Source organism: Takifugu flavidus, unplaced genomic scaffold, assembly GCF_003711565.1.
Source record: "Takifugu flavidus isolate HTHZ2018 unplaced genomic scaffold, ASM371156v2 ctg274, whole genome shotgun sequence".
NCBI lineage: Eukaryota > Metazoa > Chordata > Actinopteri > Tetraodontiformes > Tetraodontidae > Takifugu > Takifugu flavidus.
Window position 1 is genome coordinate 1 of NW_026621921.1, and position 16,908 is coordinate 16,908.

At 45.8% G+C, this 16,908-nt stretch overlaps 1 protein-coding gene and 1 pseudogene across 1 annotated transcript; one reads left to right on the forward strand and one right to left on the reverse strand.

Annotated features, from left to right (window-relative positions):
• Positions 1-10,976: 10,976 nt before the first annotated feature.
• LOC130520070 (uncharacterized) lies at positions 10,977-12,577 on the reverse strand. The gene is made up of 3 exons (XM_057023634.1): positions 11,839-12,577; positions 11,670-11,741; positions 10,977-11,576 (listed from the first exon to the last, which is right to left on the reverse strand). Exons 1-2 carry the CDS (start codon positions 12,565-12,567, stop codon positions 11,703-11,705), a joined length of 768 nt encoding a protein of 255 aa, XP_056879614.1. The 5' UTR covers positions 12,568-12,577; the 3' UTR covers positions 10,977-11,576; positions 11,670-11,702.
• A 1,857-nt stretch (positions 12,578-14,434) lies between these two features.
• Positions 14,435-16,242, forward strand: LOC130520068 (serine protease inhibitor 2.1-like; annotated as a pseudogene).
• Positions 16,243-16,908: the final 666 nt, after the last annotated feature.

Consider the following 16,908-nt stretch of genomic DNA (forward strand, 5'->3'; position numbering starts at 1 on the left):
AACTTTGTGGGTCACATAAAGGCTCCAAACGGAACCGCCACAAAGACCTAAAACACCCATTTAAACCAACGAGGCCGGCTGTTTTTACGTTGAACAAATGAAGCAAAATAGTCACGTGTCATTAGTTAAAATGTGTTTTTCTGTCGTTAGAATACGATGTATACAAACAAACAAAAGTTATTTAATGACATGACAGTAATTTCATGATAGTCAGTTAACTTGTGGCTCCTATTATTCCTGCCTTATGTTGGTTTGTCTGGATTGACCTTTGAACTTATATCCAGCCAGTGTTGAACATTTCTGGATGAATTGTTGTTGTTTTTAATTTATGGACGCTGCAATGGAGATAAAGAATTGAAGGAATGACCACTGGAGGGGGTATTGCTGCTACTGACATGATCCACTCGCTTGATTTAAACGCCGATGTCTGGCCCCAAAAATCTTTACTTACACGGCCTTCCTGCAGTTCCTCACAGCTGGAATCAGGCGACGTCGTCCCTCCACTGAGGTGTTGTACTGCTCCAGGTTCAGCTCATCCAGAACCTCCTCTGACATCTGCAGCAGGTAGGCCAGAGCTGAACAGTGGATCTCTGACAGTCTCTCTCTGATTTCTTCTCTGACTTCAGGAACTCTTGGATCTCCTGATGGACTGACTGATCCTTCATCTCCATCAGACAGTGGAAGATGTTGATGCTTCTGTCTGGGGAGATTTTATAACTGTTCTCCTCCTTCAGGTTGTTGAGGACCTTCTGGATGGTTTCTGGGTGGCTGTTCCTCTGATCCAACAGTCCACCCAAGATCCTCTGATTGGACTCCAGAGAGAGACCATGAAGGAAGCGAACAAACAAGTCCAGGTGGCCATTTTACTTTTGAGAGATTTCATTAGTGCTCTCCTGAGGAAGTCATCAAGAGATGTGATTGGTTTAGAATATTTAGGAACTTATTATAACCGCTGTGTGTCTTTCCTGGTGTAACAGTGGAACATGTAGACGGCAGCCAGAAACTCCTGAACGCTCAGATGAACAAAGCAGTAGACTGATTTCTGGAAGATCACACTCTCTCTCTTGAAGATCTCTGTACAAACTCCTGAGTACACCGACACCTCGGAGACGTCCAGTCCACATCGCTCCAGGTCTTCTGAGTAGAACATGATGTTTCCTTTCTCCAGATGTTCAAACGCCAGCCGACCCAACTTCAGAAGGAGTTCTTTGTCAGCCTCAGTCAGTTCCTCTGGTCTCTGCTTTCCTCCATACTTCTGCTTCTTCCTCTTATCTGAACCCTCAGGAAGTGTGAGTAGAGGTCAGTCAGGGTTTGGGGCAGCTCTCCTCTCTGGTCTCTGGTCATCATGTCCTCCAGAACTATAGCAGTGATCCAGCAGAAAACTGGGATCAGACACATGATGTGGAGGCTCCTGGAGGCCTTGATGTGTGAGATGATTCTCTTGGACAGATCTTCATCACTGAACCTCCTCCTGAAGTACTCCTCCTTCTGGGAGTCAGTGAAGCCTCGTACTTCTGTGATCCTGTCAACACACGAGGGAGGAATCTGATAGGCTGCTGCAGGTCTGGAGGTGATCCAGATGAGAGCTGAGGGAAGCAGGTTCCCCTGGATGAGGTTCACCAGGAGCACCCAACGGACGATACTTGTGTGACATCAGAGATGAGCTGATGCTTGTTGAAACCCAGTGAAAATCTGCTTTCATCCAGGCCATCAAAGATGAACAGAAGTTTCCAGACAGTCAGATCTTCTGCTCTGATCTTCTGTAATGTTGGATGGAAAACATGAAGCAGTGAGAGAAGACTGTGCTGCTCATCTCTGATCAAGTTCAGCTCCCTGCATGAGAGCGGAAGCACCAGACTGATGTCTTGGTTCTCCAAACCTTCTGCCCAGTCCAGACTGAACTTCTGCACTGAGAAGGTTTTTCCAACGCCGGCGACACCGTTGGTCAGAACCACTCTGATGTGTCTCTGTTGCTCAGATAAGACTTTGAAGATGTCCTGGCACTTGATTGGAGTGTCCTGGATGTTCTTCTTGGAGGTTCTCTCAAGCTGTCTCACCTCATGTTGTGTGTCCACCCCCTCACTTTGTCCCTCAGTGATGTAGAGCTCAGTGTAGATCTTGTTCAGCAGGGTTCCACTTCCTGCTTCATGAGTTCCTTCAGTCACATGTTCACATCTTCTCTTCAGACTGATCTTATGACCTTCTATCACCTCCTGCAGTTCACCACCCTCTAAAACAAACAATCTTTTAAATCCTTTTACAATTGTCATCTACAGCAGTAACACAGATGTCCTCAACTGGAAAATATTCTGTCATGTTTGAATGATAGAAGCAACAGTCGGGTAATGACCCATCTTACTGTCAGTTTGAAATGTTATGTCTTCTTATGTACACCTATTCTTTTATTTCATTGGGTTTCAATGTAATTTAGTCTATAACAACCATTTCCATGTCTTCCAAGAGTTTGCTTGGACTAAACAGCTGGTAAAAGCTGGATGATATTTAGAAAAACACATCAAACCTTCTCCAAACACATCATACTCAGCAGACCCATTGTCCTGTAAAGGTCACCTGCCTTCAGCTCTTTAACACTTTCCAGAACTAAATGACTAAATGTTGCTAAATACTGTCTAAGCATTTAGGAAGGTCTTCAGAAGGTCCAGGGGTTCCAGTGGAACCAAACAAGAGCTCTCTGGATCTTCTCCTGCACATTGTAAATACACAAGTTGTTCCTTTATTCCGACCCAAAAGTATCTTATAAATACAAATGTACGAGCTTACGTGAGACGCTGTTGTTCAGGTCGGCGGTCTGCAGTTCAGTTCTCCGTTTGTTTTCACCCTCGGGACAGGAGGAATCTCCAATGGAAGCAGACCGTTTCTGATAGCTGTCAAAAATGGGAATAGTGGTTATACATGTCTACTGGGCGTTAGCAACGCCTAAGAAAGGCTGCGTTCACTTCTACTTTCAGTTTGCTCTGACAGTTGAAGATTGAATGAACACTGAGCAAAAAATATAAAGTTATTTACGTTCTAACAAGCTCGTTTAGTTGGAGAAAAGTGTATTTGATCTAAGTGTTTAGTGGCTTTTCTTCATTGTGAATTTATGTTAAAAATAAAAGTGCCAAATCAGGAATATAAACTCATAGAATAGAACAAAAGTTCTCCATTTATGCTCCAAATACAGTAGTCTGGTCTCTGAAACTGATCATTAAATAGCACAGAGGTCACGCGTATTCAAAAGCTTATTTCAACCATTTAGAAATGACTGATATTGTTGTCTATGGGTTTATTAGAACCAGGAGCCTTATAAATAGACTTTTTAATGAATTTTCATGACATGTGGTGGAACAGTGTGCAGAACAAGCTGCACAGACCTGCCATGTCTTACCCATCCGTATCTAAATGGAGAGCTGTAGCACTCTGCAATGATGGATATTGTTTGGAAACTTTAAAATATATGCCTAGGAATTTTAGTGAGATGATGTTAACCCATGTAGGAGAAATGACCAGTTAAAAACACAAGCAATTTTCAGTTTTAAAAGATTTACCACACTAAAATTAACATGGGAGTTAATGGGAGCGAACGCCTGACATGTTGGTGCACCGTTTCATTAATTTAATTTTTCACGATAGTGGAGGCTAATACCTACAAAATGATGTTTTGTATGGTTGTGAAATGTTCTAAGGCAGAGTTATGTGGTTCAGAAAACCTTACTTTAAAGGTGACCCTTGAGGTCTGATACCAAAGTTTAAAGGGTGCCACACAAACACATCATCACGCTTTAGTTCTTACATTTCCTCTGAACTTCTGAAGTCATTATTTATGTTTGGACATCACTCTTCAGGGACACCCAGCTGGGCACTGTGGACTCTGCTCTGTCCTCGTCCATCCTGAGGAAACATCAGAAATAGTGATGAGACTGTGATGAAGGTAAATAATCTGTAGAGGTTGGAGTTAAATAATCCCAATTCACTGCATTTTTATCAAACAGGAACATTTCTAATCCATTCTGGATAACAACTGAATCAATAAATCAGTGATGTCTCTGTATCATTTTCATGTTTTCAGAGTTTAAACTGCTTTTTTAACTGTTCCCTGCAGTGAGAAAAGAACTGGCACCTTTTCCAGCCCCTCATCCTGCAGCACTGAATGTGCTCTAAAGTTCTTTCCAGAGCAAACGTCTCTGCACTTGCAGCAACATGTTGTAGTCATGGATCCGTGAGGAGAACCGGATACAGGAAACGCCCCCACTTTGATCCCAAAACCCAACTGGTGGCCAACGGTGGTCCGGCAACGACGGGGACGCTGGTCCATCGGGCCCACAACACTGGTTTTCCACAGGCCAACATGGTGAAAGGACTGTCTTCAGCTCAGCCACTAAATTATCTGGTGCTACATAAACATACTAGTCAGGACTTTTTAACTTCCCTCTTTGTTCCCCTCTTCAATTATTTCTATGATCCAAGTCCTCAAAGATCACTGCTCTATTTAAAATAGATGAAAGAAATGACACCCACTCCTGCATTTCTTTCACAGTGGTTCCACAACATAGAACAATAAACCACTGTGAGAAAACGTGCAACATGAACCCAAAATCCTGTTGGTGTCCTGTGATCCTGTGTTGATTTATTTAATTATTTTTAAAGTTTATTGTCTTAAATAATACCAAAATATCCAGCTGTAACCTGGACTGTTGAACAACTCTAATAACTTTATGAGCTTTTCACCTGTCACAAAATGTTGCTCTTCCTGCTTCGTCTGAAGAGAATAGTTTCACTTTAACTTTTACAACCTAATCAACAGCTTCATGGCGTATATATTACTACCATAAAAGCATTCTGGGAGGGTTTAAAGTTCTTTTAGAATCAGTAGCAAAGAGCAGAAAAATAAACTAAACTTCACTTAGAAAGACTATTCAACTATAACTAAAGCCAGACTATAAGAATGTTAAATAAGACCTATTCATTTATAATGTATAACGATGTTTTGTGCTAAAACTAAATATGAAGTCTTGTTGAATTTTCTTAAGCCAAGAATTCTTCAGCTCTATGCAGCTCTTCAATAGTAACAAAAGTGTTTTCAAATCTTGATTTTATCTCCAAACACACTGTCAATTCTTTTCAATAATGCTCTTCGTTTCCACTCACCTTGTCGGTCTTCAGTCTTCCTGCTCAGTCTGAACGGAAAACTTTTACCTTTCCTTTTTCCGCTGTTAATGAACCACTTTATGGCTGTTGATTAATATTCCACTACTATAAAAGCATTCTGGGAGGGTTCAAGATTCAAAGTTGTTTTGCTATTTTAATGCCATAAATATGTTGCATTTAAATTAAAACTGACTAACTTAGTTAAATAAATAAGATTTATGATGCTTGACAGATTTGAAAGACTTGTAAAAGCAGCATATTTCTGCAGCCCTGGAGTCCAGGAGGAGCAGCAGAGGTCAGAATGTGTCGGAGCGCGTTTAACTATTGTCTGCAGTTCCACGCGTGTCCACCGGGTGGGGTAAAGCACCACATGATTATTCTCCTTTTTGGAACTTCTTCAGCCGCGTTGAGCTTTAAATCTTCACCTGTCGCTCCCTTTAAGCTCTAAACTTTGCGGTTCTGTGTGTAGTTTGTTGGTTTAAATATTTCTGATGAATTCTGATGACGATGAGTGAAACTGTCAATGACCAATAGAAAGTTCGTCCATTGTTCTATTGTGTCACACATTTTCATTATTTGTCATTTTTGGGTCTAAACTGGACCAGTTGTGAGCTGTTTTGCTTTTTCTGTGGACCAGATGTTCCAGGCAGGTTCCATCATCGGACACAGACGGAGACAGGTCACGTGACAACAGTCAGCCTTTAGTTCTTTATTACAGGAGGATCTGGTTTATATACAGACACGTATCTGCAAAATACTAAAAAGTCTATGAACCCAAAGTACTAAAAAGTCTACATCCACGCACACGCGTGTATTAAGTGTTTATACACACGTGTGCGCGTACGTGCACACTGTATATTCATCTAATAACTGTTAGTTTCTAAAACAGCAAAGTAGAGTCACTGAGGCACGGCTTCACCTCCTTTACACCGAGGTTTCCCTGAGCAGGTGTGATGAACTGTTGCAGAAGGAAAAGCATGGAACATGTTAATAACCGGACACAAAAACACTCAGGTTTATTGTCTGACGGCATCAGTGTCTCTGGTTGCATCTGTCTGAGGAGCATTGTGAAACCAGGAGCAGTGTAAATGGGGGGGGGGGGGGGGGGGGGGGGGGCAGTGAGTGGATGCTGCATTCATCAAACACACAATAGTCAGAAGAGAAGAAGGAAGAACAGAAGCCCGTGTTCCTCAGTGTTGGTGTGGAGACGCCTGTTTGGAGGAGCAGGAAGCAGGCTGGACTCTTCCAGCTGGCTTTAATGCCACTTCTCTTCTGAGAACCTCCCAGCAGCTTTCTCTCCACCATCTTTTTACGCTGAAGCTTTTTGATCATTTCAGGTCAGATGTTCTTGGACTGAGGTTAAACATGTTTGTTCTTGTGCTCGGAGCGAACCGACGATCCTCTAAAGTCAGGCATCCTAAAGGTGGATGTTTTCTGAGGCCTGGAGGCTTTAAAGTGGCGCTTTTACCCACTTGTCCTCGTTCTGTTGGAAACTTGATCCAAAAACCTTTTCTGGAGCTTCATGTTCTGCTTTTTTGAAGGAATGAAATGGTTTCATCAGCGCTGCCGGGGGCTGAGCAGGCTTCATAAATCTGAAGCTCTGAGATCCTTTAAAGATCTCCTGGAATCAGCAGATGGGGGTTTGATCCAAAACTGTAAGAATCAGTCAAGCTATCAAATCTTGACTCAGTCCAAGCGTGAACCAGTCCATCCAGAGCTGATTATGGCTCAGCCAGGAGGAAAGCACGGCCTGGGGGGGTTCATATGGAGCAGGCACACTCTGGCTCTATTGCTACTGAAAACAGCAGCACAGCAGCCTGGAATACAGTTCTGGAGAACACCTGTTCCCAACAGAACCTGTTTAAAACGGGACCAGTAAAGATGCCCGGCGTGACCACGACCACGGGGAGAGAGGGGGGGGCAGAGACAGGCGGTAACGCCGCTGCCCACCGATTCACCTGGAAACAACAAAAACCCCAGCAGCTTGGACCCAATATGGCAGCGTGTTCCTCAGAAACGCTCCTCAAACTCTCCCCACAGCTTCATTGCTAAACAGGATTTGGGTTTTTTTTCCCGTGCTAAATGGAAAGTGTTTGTCCTTTGGTGGTCCAACAGGACCACGATTTGGATGGATGGATGATTTGATGTTATTGAGAATAAAAACAGCTGAAAATGGAAGCGGAGATGTTTCAGAGCACCAGAGTTCAGAAAGAGTTTCTAATCAAACACCGCCTGTTGGGAATGATGAATGGATGAATTTTTATTTAATTTAGACTAATTTAGACTAATTTTAACATCCTTTATGCCAGTTCCATAGAGCGCGCACACACACACTAGCAAAGATGATATCCAAACAGCCAAATAAATGGGAGTCAAAAGAAATCATTTAAAGCTCATATGTCAGAGTCAAGGTCGAGGGTTTTCTATGGCCCCCGGGATGATATTGATTATTATTAGAACCGGCCCACAGGCCGCAGATGTTTTACACAGGCCAATACTACATTTCCCACAATGCAACGGTGACAGTCTGAGCGGGAGGTGGCTTCATTTCATTATTTATCAGTAGTCATTAGCATAACAGCAAAAGTTAACGTTCAGATCCCCATAAAATGGCAAAAGGGAAGGTGGACACTGAGAACGGGGGTTCAAACAAGGTGGGAGTGGGAGCACATGTTCACGGAGGCAGCTGGGAAACCTGGGTGTCTTCTGAGTGGAGAAAGGGTGGCGGTAATGAAAGAATATCATCTGAGACGCATCATGAAGCTAAACACAGCCGAACTGTCTCTGAGCTTTGTCCTCCACACGCTTTTTGGTGGCCTCCAGCTCCCTCTGGAAAAACTCTGACGCGGCAAATTGTTCAAAGGGCATTCTGGGGTCAGAGAGTCCCTCAGCAGCATAAGTCTGATGCACCTTCCTTGAGCAGTAGAAGTAGCGAACAGGACCCTGCTGATAGAAAAAGTGGATGGAAGATCCACCCGTCCCATACGGAGACTTGGGCTGTCCACAGGCCAGACAGGGTTTCGTCTGTCTCATCTTCTGCTCTGGTCGCTGCTGCTGCTGCTCCATCTCTAGAATGCCCTGCACAATTTTTTCAATGGAATCCTGCGTCAGAGGCGTGGGCAGGGCGGCTGTGGGAGGAGTGACAACAGCCGTCTCCATGGTGACTACAGGAACGCTGGTTGTTTTGCTCCCCTCTGTCAAGGAGTACCACAGCTGTTGAGTCTCCAGGAGCTTCTCTGGGCTGGTGTTCAGAGAAGAACTGGTGTTCAACAGCTTTGCCAGATGCTTCACATAGCGGGATATGTGAAACCTGGTTGTGGGGCGGAGCAAGCTGTTCGGATCGGCCGCAGACCGATGGACCATGTCTGCGTAGTCTCGATCCACAAGCCTCAGGATGTCCTTGTCCCCATGATGATACTGCAGCAAACTATCAATAGCGTCTTTCATGGGAAGAGTCCAGCGTGTGTGGTCCAAGACAAACACTCCACCACCAGTCTTCATGGGTCCAGTGCGGGCGCTCCTCGGCGAGGACTTCAGCGGCAGGGGCAAAGCTCCAGAGACGTCTGGAACACAAACAAAGCAATAATGCATCCTTAGTAACTCATATTATCGCCATATGGGCTATTGAGAAAACACATTAATATCCATCCCTTAATAACAGAAAGTGTAATATTTAACACATCAAAAGATTGAGATACACTGACCACAACCTAACTAAATCTATTATTTTCAATCATTCGAAGGCCTTAATTCCAACATGCCGCTCTGAAAAACCCGATTATCGTTGACCGCCCACTGCTTTCAGGATCCTGGTCATCCTCTGCTGGAATCTCCTTTACACGTCCAGCAGCAGAGAGATGGAAGCTGACAGGTGGCACAGGGGGAAGCGACGGCACAGCAGTCGCTGTTGCCCAGCTGGAGGAAGGTGTTGCCCCAGGAGCATCGTCTGGAGCGGGAGGGGGCACAAGAGCCGAAGGCGGATCCCTCTTCTGCATTTTGTGTTTGTCCCAGTCCAGAGGGAGCAGACGGCAGCCCGGTTCTCTGGACTCCAGCCCAAACCTTTCTCCAGTGTCTCTGTCAGAGAGGTGAACGCAGGGCACTTGTCTTGTCCCGTCACTGCCATGGAAGCAGAGTTCAACTCCCACATTGAGGCAGGGTCAAAGACAGCAGGGAGGACGGCGCCGGGCTTCTTCATGTCTACCGGTCGCTGAAAGTTCCACCGCACAACGCCGGTCATGGCCTGGGCCTGGAACAGTTCAGGGGAGACCTGCGGACCCGTGACCCACTGGGCCTGCTGGAAATGGTAGCCCTCCTGCTGAGATGTACCACGGACAGGGATCCAGACGGGGACTTTGGCACCTTCGCCCGCTACGTGGTTTAGCTGAAGGGTCCCTCCGTCCCTGTACATTATCCCCTCAGACAGTTCTGGGTCACTGAGGCAACCACGGAGGATGTGAACCCTCTGAACGCGCCACGTCTTCAGCATGGATAGGGTTAGGGTTAGCATGGAGCATTTTTCAGTTTGAATGACGGCAAACAAAGAAGATGGCTGATCTCACCTGTCCATCCAGTGGTAGCCGGCCTTTCCCACCCCAGCGTGGCTGTACCTCTGGGCCATTCCTTGCTACATCGGATGCAGGGACCTTTCTGTCTCAGCCTGAACCATCACCCAGGACACAATGAGCCAGTTCTCATTCATCACTGCGAAACTGGACATGGCTCCAGATGCCAGTGTCACCTTCCTCGCCATCTTCCTCGTGTGGTCCGACCTGAAAACCTGCCCCAACGTGCCCTGGAGGAGCTTGGTCAGAGACGGCTGTTGACGCTTGAACTCATCCAGCAGGCAGTCAGTCAGGTAGAATCCGGACACAGACACCCCACCCCGACCTTCTTGGTCCTCGTATGGCCCGAAAGCACGTGGCCGATCTTCCATCCTCACGTACTGGCCGATGGTTCTCTGTCCGTACGCCCCAGCCTCGGCCTCCCTGACGTTCTGTACAGCGTGCAGATATGCCAGGTGAGCTCGTTCATACTTGAGGTGCATGAGCTCATTCACCTGGTTCGCCATATCGGTCGGTGACTTGCCAGAACGCCGCAGTTCATCCATTACCGACTTGCACGCAGCCTTCTTGTAAGTCAGGAATGCAGGCAAAAGGTTAGTAAAGCGCACGGGCAGCTTCTCCACCCATGGAGGGTGGTCAGCGGACCAGTTCCTGCGACAGGCCTTGCAGCAGAGTCGCGAGGAAAAGATCAAATACTGGCCACGGACGCTGACGATCACTGGAGGTCTGCCCACGCCTGCAGAGACCACCTGAGGACGAGGACAGCTATGGAGGCACGGCAGGATGTCATTGTTCCTCAACCTGACCATGATGTGGCTCTCTGGCTTCCAAATGAAAAATGGATGGAGCTGAAAAAAGTTGGGGGACGGGAGCTCAGCCACCATGTCCAGTAGCTCCGGCTGAGGAGGAAGACGCCAAAGAGAAATTGCGTTCCCAGGGTTATGCACTGGTCGGGACCCAGGCCACAACCCAAGTTGTTGAAGCTCCGTCCTCATCCACAGCTTTTGATGTTGTGAGCAGATCCACTTGCTCATGTCGTGGTCAGGGACAGGCATGGGAACAGGAGCTATGGGAACTAGGATAAAGTAAAGAAGACAGTTGAACAACATAAAGTTATCATTACTGAAGAGACAATTTCAGTGCCCCCGCCCTCACATGATATAAACACACGATACAAGGAAACAAACACGCGCCTCGGACACTTGGTTTCATTCCAGAGCTCACACGTCAGATTTTTTCCATGTCAGTGACAAAGAATCGTGTCAATTTGAATCACCCCGGGACACTTTATTATTGTTCAACACCCCACGGAATGGGGGAAATGTACATGGTTTAACATCCCACTCTTTTGGTCTTGGGTAGAGTCCGTCAAAGGAGGCACTCTGCCGTCAGAGGTCTGTGCCGTGCAAGAGTCAGGTCCTGAAAACAAGTGCAGACTTGCTATTAAGAAATTACAGTCACTTCACCTGATGACAACATGGAAAGAACAGTCAGCTGGACATTACAGAGACATCAGGTTGTTCATCAGCCCTAAATAAAAGAAAAGGAAACTGTTTTTCACCGAAGCAGCAAAGAGAACAAAAACAAACACTTACCCTCCTCCTCATAGTCAATATCAGTTCATCATTGCACGGATCAATTCATAGTCCTCACGACGGTTATTATCACACCAACATATGAAGAGTAATATTAAAGGAACTTGGCCGGAACATCAAGAACACAAAAATAAAAAGATAAGTTTCAGATTTGGAGAGGAATTCTTCATGGAAAGGAACGGAACTCCAGCTCTGAAACCTATTTTTCAGAAACCTGTCTTTGCTCCTGGTGGCACTCTCGGCAGGGCGGCTGCTGCTACTGGCATAGCATCTGCACACAGATGAAAAGAAAAACAATAGAAATCAGATACGGCATGGACTTTGTTTGTCTGACATGAAATAAATGTGGTAACGGTGTATTTACAGCTCTGGACTTGCAGATCAGAGTTATGGATGCTCAGCATCTCCCTTTCCATCTCCACGTCCTCCTCCATGGCTGTGTTAAAGACAAAAATACCGGCTACAGGTTATTAGTAGAAAAGAAAAAAACCTTTTCCCAAAGTTGAACTTGTCACATGAAGGAATGAGCATACCCAGGGGCTCAGCTGGGGCTTCATGGGATGCTCAGCAGGTGTGGAAGATGTGGTGGGCTGCTGCCTCTTCAGCAGGTTCTGCTGCAACCTGGACATTCGTGTACCTGGAACGCAGCGCCTGCCTGTGACAAAATCAGCATAGCCATCACCTCTGCTGTCCCAGATCTCCTTCCACCTGCTCTTGGCTCGGGCACCAAATCCAACCAGCTGGTCGTCTTCAGATGAGGCAGTCACTCCATCCCCTCTTCCGGCCTCATAAGTGAGGAGAGCCTGGATTTCTTGGAAACTGAGGGCATAACTCACAAATGACTGGAGGCTGTCCTTACTGTGGCTGTCAGCCATACAGAGACCTGCTGCCTCCTCGCTCTGCACGTTCTTGATCAGATACACGGTGGATCCTACGTCATTCTGCAAAAGCCATCTGAATGACTTCCCTTTATATTTACCAAACTGCAGGACATAGTCTCCCAGCACCTCCATCTTATCTGAGGGATCCCCCCCTCTTTGTCGGATGACGGCCAAAGCGTTCTGCCGTACGAGGTCCTCCCTCATGGCCGCAGACTTGTCCTGAGGAGTGGAACTCACCCGTTTGGCTTCATCAGATGGCTCCTGGAGGAGAAACCCAAGAGGCCCCTTGAGGAACACGACCCGAAGTTTCCCAGGGAAAAAGGCGAATTGCTTCTGCATGTTGAGCTGACATAAAGGAAAAATGTCTATTAATTTTCTCATTTTTATTAGACACTGATAAAACAGTTCCACCCATTTTTCACATCACACACTGATACATGTGATCAAAGGAATCTTAGGCCAGTAAAAGATAAAGTGTGGTACCATGTGTAAAGCTCTGTGTGTGTGTGTGTGTGTGTTTGTGAGTGAGCGCACACATGCAATTATCATGTAGGTGTGAAAGTGTAAGATCAAGGTTGTTGGGGTGTCGATTCAGGAGTTCAGAAGGTCAGTACCTGGTGTGGCTAGTGAGGAAAAGACTGGAAAGTGATGGTGTGTGTGTGTGTGTGTGTGTAGGTGTGTGTTTGTGTGTGTGTGTGTCTGTGTGTGCGTCTGTGTGTGTGTGTGAGAGAGAACATGTTGGGGGGGGGGGCAGGAGGACAGTATCCCCTCTCAAAGACATTGGAAACAAAAACACACATTTGATGTAATAAAATGTAATACTACCACTACTAATATTACTACTAATAATAATTATAGTAATAATAATAATAATACAGAGATTTCAGTGCCACGACAAGTAAATCGGTTACTTGAATATAAAATATGAACAAGTTCATTCATCACTATCGTGTAATTTAATTTATGAAAAACTAGCTTGACAAGATATGAGTATATTGTAGCATGACAAATACAGTACATTATAATTTAGGGCCAATTATAACACGTTCCTTGCTAATTTAGGACAAAATTGACCACAGCCTATGCACAATTACGAAAAGTTTCCTCATTAATTTAGTCGGAAATCAAGCCCAAACTTACCTTCAGCGAAGTTTACCAAAGAATGAACCAAGAATGGCCGATCCTCCGGAGAGGAGCCGCTCTTCATAGAAACGGCAGAACAGCGCCACGGGATGATAGCGGCCGGAAATATATTGCGTCCGTAGTGGTTTAGCACTACCATTGAAAATGAATGGGAAACGGTTTAGGGCCATTTAGCTCCCGGCCATGGCACATTGCTTTTAAGTTGATTTCATTTATCGGAGTTGAATCTTGTTTGATTTTTTTGAAGACGTTTCACCTCTCATCCAAGAGCCGTTCTAGGCAGATTTGATGATATGACGCTCATAGGCTATATAGCCTTTTCTTTTTGGGGGGAATGGATTGGAGGCTGCTCCAACATTGAGGTTTGGACTGTGACAAAGCAAAATGGACAACCTCTACCAGAATAAATGTTTCAAGAAAATAAGTTTGAGTTGTATTAACTTCAAAAGGCCATTTTCTTGCACCTGCTCTCGCTTACGGCCATACCACCCTGAGAACGCCCGATCTCGGAAGCTAAGCAGGGTCGGGCCTGGTTAGTAATTGGATGGGAGACCGCCTGGCGTTTGTGTAATGCAGCCTGGCTTTACCTGGACAATCAATGATGTTCAGCAGCGGCCTCAGCAATGATGAAGGCCCCTGATTACATAACAGGTTGTCCTTCCCTTTTGTGAGGAACTTTCCTTCCTCCTCAGTCTCCTTCCTTCTGAAGAGTGAGCGCAGGCTTCACCTTCATGGTAAATGGTACTGGACTGGAGACGCTGGACACAAATGCAGGATGGGGAGGAGATCCATGCAGGTCAGACAGGACACATGGGGGCAGTGGAGTCCCCCAAAGGAAGAGGACTCTCTGTCTCCCAGGGTCCAGAAACATGTCTTCTCTGCTTGAATGTACACTTATAGCAGCACTTTAATATGCACCATTTAAAGATGAATATAAATGTAGACCCTTTGGGAAGGTTTTTCCAGCTTCCATCATGTTGTAGGTGCTGTTGGAGCACTAATAAACTAATGATTACACAGAAGCAGCACATCAGAGATAAAGAACAAACAAAAGCAAAGTCCTGCACCTTCTAGGGGAGGATATTTTGTAAAATCCTCGGCTGCCGTTGCACCGTTGGGGCTTTGGGGGCCAAACAGCGAAGCAGGAGAAGGTGAGTGCACAGCATCACGACAGTCGTCATGACGAGGGGGTTATGCTCAGTTCCCTCACCGCTGTGGTTGGTGTGTGTTGAGGCACAAGTGGTTGCAGAGCAGCAGAACAAACACTAACCAAGATGCTCTTTGCCTTCTGCTTCTGTCTTTGTTCACTAAGATGAACGCAGCCCGGTGTGTCTGGATTTTGTCCATAATCATCTGTGTGGCCAGAGGCCATGTGGGGAACGACATTGGTCAAAACCAGAAGGAGCAGGAGACCTCAGCTGACAACAGCACTGAGAGCCTTTCACTGGTCACTGCAGCCAACAGAGAGTTTGCCTTCAGGCTGTACAGGAGCTTAGCTGCTAACCCTGACTCACAAGGCAAGAACATCTTCTTCTCCCCAGTCAGTGTGTCTGTCGCCTTGGCCGCTTTGGCGGTTGGAGCGCGTGGAGAAACCCACCGACAGCTTTTCAGAGGTTTGGCTTTCAACAGCACATGGCTGAGCCAGACGGATGTAGACCAGGCTTTTCAGAGCCTCTTTGAAAAGACGAAGAAGGCGAATGAAGTCACCAGTGAAGGGACGGCTGTATTTATGGACAACCTCTTCAAACCACAGCCTGAGTTTCTGGACACCTTGAAAAAGTCCTACTTTGCAGATGGATTCAATGTTGATTTCACCAAAAGCAGCGAGAGCGCCAACACCATCAACAAGTATGTGGAGGAGAAGACCAGTGGGAAGATTGACAAACTGGTAGAAAGTCTAGATCCGGCAACAGTCATGTATCTAATCAGCTATATCTATTTTAAAGGTAAACACCTGGATGTGGTGCGATTTAGGCGTGTTTCTTATTCATTTGAAAGTTTTAACTGTCAACCACAAACTGTGATTCCATGACTTGTAAAACAGGAAAATGGGAAACTCTGTTTGATCCAGATCTGACCAAGGAGGACTTATTCATGGTGGATGAAAAGACCAAGGTTTGAAGTCCACAGTCTTCGGCCGAATCTCATTTACAAACATGAAACTTTGAATTTTCAGATTCCAGTTCAGATGATGACTATTGAGAAGAGATTTGAAACCTATCGTGACCAGATGTTTAACACATCGGTCCTTCACCTCCCATTTAACAGCTCTCACTCCATGTTGCTGCTGTTGCCGGACGACATGGCAAAACTGGAGAATGCAATTTCTGCCGCTCATGTTACCAAATAGCTGAAATGGATGAAACACAGGTGTGGAAAATGGAGACTCAACGGCTAACTCTTGGTTATTGATGTGGCGGTTGGCTCCTGTCCGTCACCTCATGCTTGTGTCTGTCCCATATCTGTTCCCCAGGAAATACAGTGTTTATATTCCCAAATTCTCCATCAAAACGTCATACTCACTGAAGACTGTGTTGACTGAAATGGGGATGGTAGACATGTTTGGTGACAGAGCAGACTTGAGTGGTATTGCAGAGGGGCAACAACTGACAGTCTCAGACGTAGAGATGTAAAACAGGAACAGCATCAACAATGAGCACAGATTTCTTTCTGACAATTAATTATGTCTGGTATTTCTTGCAGGTTGTCCATCAAGCTACCCTGGATGTTGATGAGGCTGGAGCCACTGCCGCAGCTGCTACAGGCATCACAATAACACTTTACTCTTATTATTATGTTCCAGTCCTGAAGTTCAATCGTCCCTTCATGGTTATCATCACTGAACACAGCTCAGATAATATCCTCTTCATGGGCAAGATTACCAACCCAAACATCTGATGCACTAAATGCTGGTTTTGCACAATAAGAATTGCATCACATATAAAGAGCCTTAAAAAAATATTTGCCTTGTAGAGTCTCACTTTATTAGAATGTTTCTGAATCAGCTCTAAAAATAAAATAGGTGGCTGAATAGCACAATTTTAATCTGGTTTGATACAACACAACACTGGATGATCTCAGCTGAAGATCCTGGAGCTGGCATATGTATTTACCCACGTATAATGCTGCCTGCTAAAGTATAACCACACAGAGAGGCCTGCATACACGTGCAACGCTATTGTGGAACGACGGGGGCGCACAGTCCAGGAAGGCCAGATGAATGTGACGTAATCATCTGTGGTTGAGAACGCCTTCAGTTCTCTTGTTAGAATCTTGACCCAGGTGTCGTCCACATATCTGAACCAGGGGCTTGGGCCGGTTCCTGTGAAGGATGTCGGGCTCGGGTTTCAACCTTCTCCCAGTATACTGTAGACTGGCAACTATGGGAGATACTGGTGAGCCCGTTGCACCACCATGGTTCTGCCTGTAGAGGCAGAACTTTCCTCTTTCTCCATGAGGCTGGAGCAGCGAACAGATCTGTTGATGACTGTTTGAGTGTGTGGTCATGGCAGTGGCTTCTTTGTTGTTTCTGCTTCAGGCTGCAGAAGATGGGGTGCTGCTGTAGTAAGACTGAGGAGT

Bases quoted from the DNA above. Each gene is read 5' to 3' on its own strand.
- LOC130520070 (XM_057023634.1), bottom strand. From the start codon at position 12,567: ATGAGAAAATTAATAGACATTTTTCCTTTATGTCAGCTCAACATGCAG. The intron at 11,742-11,838 runs GTATGCTCATTC...TCTTTAACACAG, and splicing joins AGCCCCAGCTGAGCCCCTGG to CCATGGAGGAGGACGTGGAG.